Genomic DNA, 6550 nt, shown 5'->3' with positions numbered 1-6550 from the left:
TTGTTTCTAAAAGTATATTGTTGTTTTAATTCACATAAATCATATTACAGTGTATCTTAGGTTTTGGGGGATTTTGCTTTTGCTTTGTTTGTTTTTGCTTTGTTTTGTTCTGTTTTGATGATCAATATATTTAATATCTGGTAGCACAAAATCTCCCACCTTCTTCAAAATTGTCTTAGCTATTCTTTGTCCTTTACTCTTCTGTATAAATTTTAGAATCAATTTGTAAGGTTGCACGTGTGTGCGCGCACACACACACACACACACACACACAAACCCCCTTGTAATTTTGATTGGAACTGCTTTTAACGTATAAATTCACTTGGCAAAAATTGTAATCTTGGTATTGACCTTCTCTACCCATGAATATAGTACATTCTTCAGAGATTTCGGTCATTTTTCTATGCCTGTGATGAATATCTGCTATTTTATAGCTGCCTAAAATATTTTGAAAATCCTTTCCCCATTTTAGGACTTCTCCACATTATAAATCTCACTTTCCCAGGTAGAATCCAAAAACTATTTCCCAGAAGCCCTTGCTACTTAGACGTGCACGTACAACCAATTTCCACTGAGCTGGTATAGCTTCTCAGAAGATGGAAATAAAGGTCATGAGACCATACAGTCAGTATCCTACCAAAATGGTTGTGGGTGTACTTGCTTTTTCTCAGAATATGTAGCAAACCTCCTGGAGGTCTAGCCTCTCTCTTCAGTGGGGTGGGGTAGCAGTCTAGTAGCAGGCACCAGCAGCTGTTGGGTTTCTATTGGAGTCTCTTGGTACTGTCCTTGGTCATTTTTCTTGGCATCTGTCTATGTGGCATCCCAGCTTGTTTCCTTTTTGGAAATTCTGTAAGCTACCTAGTGGTAGGTAGGAAATCCCTTTCTGCTTAAATGTGTTAAAATGGATTCTGAGGAATTCCCTGGTGGTCCAGTGGATAGGGCTCCGTGCTTTCACCGCTATGGGGCTGAGTTCAATCCCTGGTCGGGGAAACTAAGATCCCACAAACTACATGGTAAGGCCAAAAAAAAAGATTAATGTTGAACAGAGTGACAGCAGGCCACAAGCTAACATCTTCAAGGAATGAGGGCATGTGACCCAGAGGTTCCAGCCTGATGACATAAGATTCAAAGGTGGAGGTTTTGGGGAAAAGGGAGAGGTGAAGAATGGCCTGAAACTGGCACAGAGAAAGAGGAGGACCCAAGCTATGTGATATTAGGAATGTGGAAGAAATATAACCACCATTTCAGAGGGTGCCTGGGAAACAGCACCCTCAAGGGACGAGCAGGTTTTGATTACAGCGAGAAGGTAAAGGCCACGTTAGGGATGCTGAGCACGAAGGCACCTTCACTACCAATGGGCCGCCAGCTTCAGAGAGTGGAGTGAAGTTTTCAGGAGTTGGAGAAAGGTAACACACGAAGACAAAAAGGGGAATTGCAGAGATGTAGAGGATTACATTTGCAGGAGGTGGAGGTTACCCTGGAGTTCCGGGTTCCTTGTGGTGACTGAGACAAACACATAGTACGTGCTGAGAATGCTCTGACAGTCTCAGGACTGTTAACAATGGGAAGGCTGAGACTGCAGGATGGTGGGGGTGTCTGGACCCCTAGGGAGAGAGGCTCTCACTTCATTCCTGCCGCCTGAGGCCTGAGGACAGGGTAGTCTTACTCCAATACTTGGGGCCTCCTCTTAATACGGGCTGATGAAGGCACAAAGCCCTAGACTTCAATTCTGGGAAATCTCCTTGAAGTACTGATATTTCTTTTATGACTTTCTCCTCTCCCATGTCTCTTATTTCTCTCTTTACTGCTAACTATTAGGTCACCTATCCTGGACCTCTTTTTACCACTTTCACCTCTTCTTGTTATACTTTCTGGGTGATTCCCTTGACTTTATTTTCCAATGCTGACACTGAGTGTCTCATTTCTGATATCAACTTTCAGTTTTCAAGAGTTCTTTTTTGTTCTCTGAATTTTCCTTTTTTACAGCAATCTATTTTCTCAGGGTTAGTTGCAAACATCTTCTGTAACCTTAGGATGCTAAATTTTCTTCTTCCTGCATAGTCCGTTTCAATTGGGCTTCTTTTCCCCCCCTGCTTCAGCCTTTTGCACATCCTTGGTTTTTTATTTTATATTTAAAAATGGAGCATCAAAAAGCTGGTGAGAAGTTCTGCGTGCACAGTTGGCACTTCTGTGTGGAGCTATTTTACTGAGGAATCACTGGTCTCTTCACTTGACTTGATCACATCTCCCAAAGAAAGTTCTGATTTCCAGCCTAGAAGGTGCACAAGTCTATTAGCAGGTTCTGGATAGAACCAGGAGTAGAAGGTGAGGGGGTGACAGAGAAGGACCTAACATTCAGTGTGGTTCCCCAACATTCAAAATTCCTGCTACACTGCTCCAGAGAAGAGAGGGGTGGGGAAGTGACCGGGAATCTAAGTGCTTCTTAAAGACTTTTAGCCAATTTTCCTGTTCTTCACCCCACCAGCATCCCCTTCTTTCAGAGGTTTCTGAATCTTCAGTTCCTAAGCCTTTCTGGGAATTCTGCCACATGGGGGTGCTGCTCAGCTTCCTGCAATGTGGCTTAGGATTTACCTTTCTCAGCTCTGCTAAAAGTCACAACTCTTTCACCTGATTCTGAGCTTCCAAAATGTTGTCATCAGCTTATTTTCACTGTCCTTCTGAGTTTATGCTTTTTAATTTTTAATCTCTTTACTATCTTAGTGGAGTTTCAGGAGGGTGTAAATGCTAACATGTTCAACTGCCATCTTTACCAAACCCTGGGGACTTCCCTGCTGGTCCAGTGGGAAAGAATCCACCTTACAATGCAGGGGATGCAGGTTCAACCCCTGGTCAGGGAACTAAGATCCCAAATGCCGCGGGGCAACTAAGCCCATGCGCCACAACTACTGAGCTCGTGCGCCTCAACTAGAGAGCCTGCGTGCTGCAAACTACAGAGCCCACGTGCTCTGGACCCTGCGCGCCACAAATACAGAGCTCACGCGGCCTGGAGCCTGCACACCACAACTAGAGAAGAGAAAACCCACATGCCGCAACTAGAGAGAAGCCCGTGCCACAAAGAAAGATCCCGCCTGCCTCAATGAAGATCCCGTGCGCCACAACTAAGGCCCGATGCAGCCAAAAATAAATAAAATAAATAAATAAATAAACAAACACCAAACTCTGTTGTGTATCTTATTTCTAAGTTTATTGGGAAGGGGGCTGGTGGTCTGTTTGTTTGGTTTTTAGTTTTCGGTTAATTTTTTTGTTTCCCACCACCATCCCACCCCCCACCCCAACCTTCTGAATTGCAAGCCTTCAAACTCATTTTCTAAAGAATGCATCCAAGACTGTAAACACTGCTCCAAGTACCACCTTTCGCCACATCCCCTAGACCCTGCTATGATCTATTCTTACTGCTGTTCAGTTCTAAATCATCTGCAGCTTTCACTTTGCGCTCTCTTTAACCCAAGAGCTATTTTGAAGTGTACTAACTTTATATAAGAAAAAAATTTTCCTCATTCTTTCATCCAACATGCAAATAAACCACAAAAACAGCAAAAGGTAACCAATGTCAACCCCCACGAACCTTCTGGCAGTGGAGACCTCAAGAACTCTTCGTAAGCTACATCAGTTCTCTTTGCCCCTTTCTTTTCTTCCCTACAGACCAAATTTCACTTACTTTTCTCTCTTCTTCTAAACTGATACCACCCAAACTACTTTTAGAGGTTTCTCTCCTGAAGATCACTGTGAAATGGGCAAGCTCTTCATCAAGGTACACCCCCCAGGCATTTGCTGCTCAAGGCACCTCTCTCAAAGTGTGGTCCACACTAAAGGTCTGGGCATCACCATGGATATCCAAAATCAGAATCTCCGAGAGTTAGGCCAGAAAATTACTCTTTTTACACCAGCTTATTCAGACACATGGTAAAGTTTAAGAACCAATAATGTAAAGGTTGGAGACACATGTAGACAGCAAAAGCAACTTTAAAAAAATGTATGGCCCCTTCCATCAACATTTAAGGATTTACTTTATATTAGTGCTAACACAGGCAGACCTCAGAGATACTTCTGGTTCAGTTCCAGACCACCACAATAAAGCAAATATAGCAAGAAAGCAAGCCACACGAATTTTTTGGTTTCCCAGTGCATATAAAAGTTGTTTACACTATAGTCTATGAAGTATGTAATAGCATTGTCTAAAAAAAAGAACATACCTTAATTAAAAAATACTTTATTGCTAAAAAATCTTAACCATTATCCAACAATGCAGTTTTGTCATAAACCTTCAATTTGTAAAAAACAGTATTTACGAAATGGATAAAGTGAAGTGCAATAAAACAAGGTGTGCCTGTAATGCATAACTCAAGTTCTTTTTCCAGGAATTACTTCACACAGTCCTTTGCACAGTTATAAAAGATTCTCACCTAAGGTCAAAAGCAAGAGCAATCCAAAATTCCACTTCACTAACCTGCCACATAAGCTTAACCACTGACCCGTTACATAGCCCTCTTTATTCCTAAAATACAATTCTGCAGGCATATTCAGATTTCCCCCAAATCAGCTGCTCCTATTTCTTTAGTAATTTGCCAAAGTTCATGTTTACAATTTGGAGAAAAGTCAATGTAGAAACCAGTGCTTGCAAACAGGAAACCAGAATGCACACCAAGAAAAATTTATGCAACAGATGGAGCAAAGATGAATGCCTTGGTGTATATTTACTTAGGAAACCAAAGTTACAAGGAAACATTTAGATATCAAGAGCAAAACTAAAGATTAAAAAAAACAACTTCATGTTTAAAGACATGATTGCTATTGATCATATAAATAATTGTTATCACTGCATGTTTTTTTTTTTGTTTTTAAACTGGTTATTTCAAATGATCTTTTGCAGAGACGTACAAGATCCTCAATGATCTGTGTCAATAGCAACCCAACTCAAAGCTCATTCAACTGCATCAATACACAACACCTTCGCCCACTGAACAATCTGCATTCATTTCTAAAGGCTATGGTTGGAAGCTCATTCCAATTCTCAACTCTGACAGGTCTTAAATGCCTCCTCTGTTTCTCCCAGGCTGCTTCTCTCTAATCACAGGGGCCTAATGCGGGGATGTCCTCTCTCTCAAACGTCCCTAATTCACCAAAGCGTCCTATTAGCACTTCGACCACCAGCAGCCTGACAATGTAGACACGGCCGTTACTGTTCAAGCCTGAAAGGGACCAACATGAAGGTCAAGTATTTCCATTTTCTACCCAGAAAAAAACAGAATATATTATACAAACACAGTCTTTAAATATATCTCGATTACAATGGCGTTTATGCCGAAACAGCTGTAACACATGTACGGTGTAAAAGCCACAAATCAAGCTTAAGTTAGGTTGGAGATCTGCTGTGTGTAACAGCCACAGAAGTGCCAAGACAGAGCTCACGAGGGGTGAGGAGAAGGGGTCAGAATAACTGGGGAAGGCTTCACAGTGGGAGGAAGACCCTGGAAGACTCGTACTATTTGGACAGGAGAAGAAGGGACTCCAGAGGCGGGCAGCAGCATGAACACGGGCCCAGAGGCAGGGATGAGGACGGCGTGTGGCAAGGCCAGTGAAGGCATGGCCACAGCCGGAGCAGAGCAGGGGCCCTGGAAAGCCATGGGAGCTAAGGCTGAAGAGGGGCCCTGGGGACACAGCAGGGATGGCCCGAGGGCCTTGCCAGGCTTCTTCTCCACGGGGTGCAATTTCTGATGCTGAACAAAGCTGCCGTACCACTTGAAGCCTTTCCCACATGCCTGACACTCATAAGGCTTCTCTCCGGTGTGAACTCTCTGATGCTGAATGGAAGCAATCTTCTGGGTGAACGCCTTGCCACACTCCTTACACTGGTAGGGTTTCTCCCCGGTGTGAATTCTCTGGTGGGCGATAAAAAGTGACCTACACCCAAAAGCTTTCCAACATTCCTTACATTTATAGAGTTTCTCCCCAGTGTGTAGCCTGTGATGCTGAAGGTAGGCTGCGCTCCGACGGAAGGCCTTGCCGCACTCCTTACACTCATAGGGCTTCTCGCCCGTGTGGATCCGCTGATGCTGGGTCAAGGCTGTGTTGGAGCTCAGACCTTTGCCACACTCCTTACATTCGTAGGGTCCTGCGCCGATGTGATTTTTCTCGTGTACGATACAGTCATAGCTGGACTTGAAAGCTTTGCCACATTCCTTACATTTGAAGGGCTTCTCCCCAGTGTGGCTCATCTGATGCCGAATGAGCTTTGAGTTATATCTGAAGATCTTCCCACATTCTTTACACTCGTAGAACTTCATTCCACCTCGAAGTATTAGATTGGGATTCAGACTGAAAGTCTGCCATGGTGCCTTGCTTTTAAAATCAAAGTGCTGAGACACGTTTCTGAAAAGCCCTCCCACTGGCATGCTGTGCACCTCTGTTTCTTCAGGGGCTTCCTGCTTTACCACTGGCTCTTCTGTCTTAGTCCAGGACTCACCACCTGACCAAAGAAACCACAAGTGTTCCTCATTACTGAACTGGAAGGGAAACAGGATCCAGTGGT

General features: G+C 43.6%; 1 protein-coding gene across 1 annotated transcript in view; it reads right to left on the bottom strand.

Moving 5' to 3' along the window:
* Positions 1-3214: 3214 nt before the first annotated feature.
* Positions 3215-6550, bottom strand: part of ZNF619 (zinc finger protein 619) — a 48363-nt gene continuing 45027 nt past the window's right edge. Inside the window, 1 exon segment of the mRNA XM_068559168.1 lies at positions 3215-6487. Within this exon segment, the coding sequence (XP_068415269.1) occupies positions 5427-6487 (1061 nt within the window). The 3' untranslated portion in view covers positions 3215-5426.

The sequence above is a fragment of the Eschrichtius robustus genome, chromosome 12 (genome assembly GCF_028021215.1).
Source record: "Eschrichtius robustus isolate mEscRob2 chromosome 12, mEscRob2.pri, whole genome shotgun sequence".
In the NCBI taxonomy this organism is placed as follows: domain Eukaryota; kingdom Metazoa; phylum Chordata; class Mammalia; order Artiodactyla; family Eschrichtiidae; genus Eschrichtius; species Eschrichtius robustus.
The sequence above is the reverse complement of the archived record's forward strand: the minus strand, read 5'-3'. Positions and strand labels throughout refer to the sequence as shown.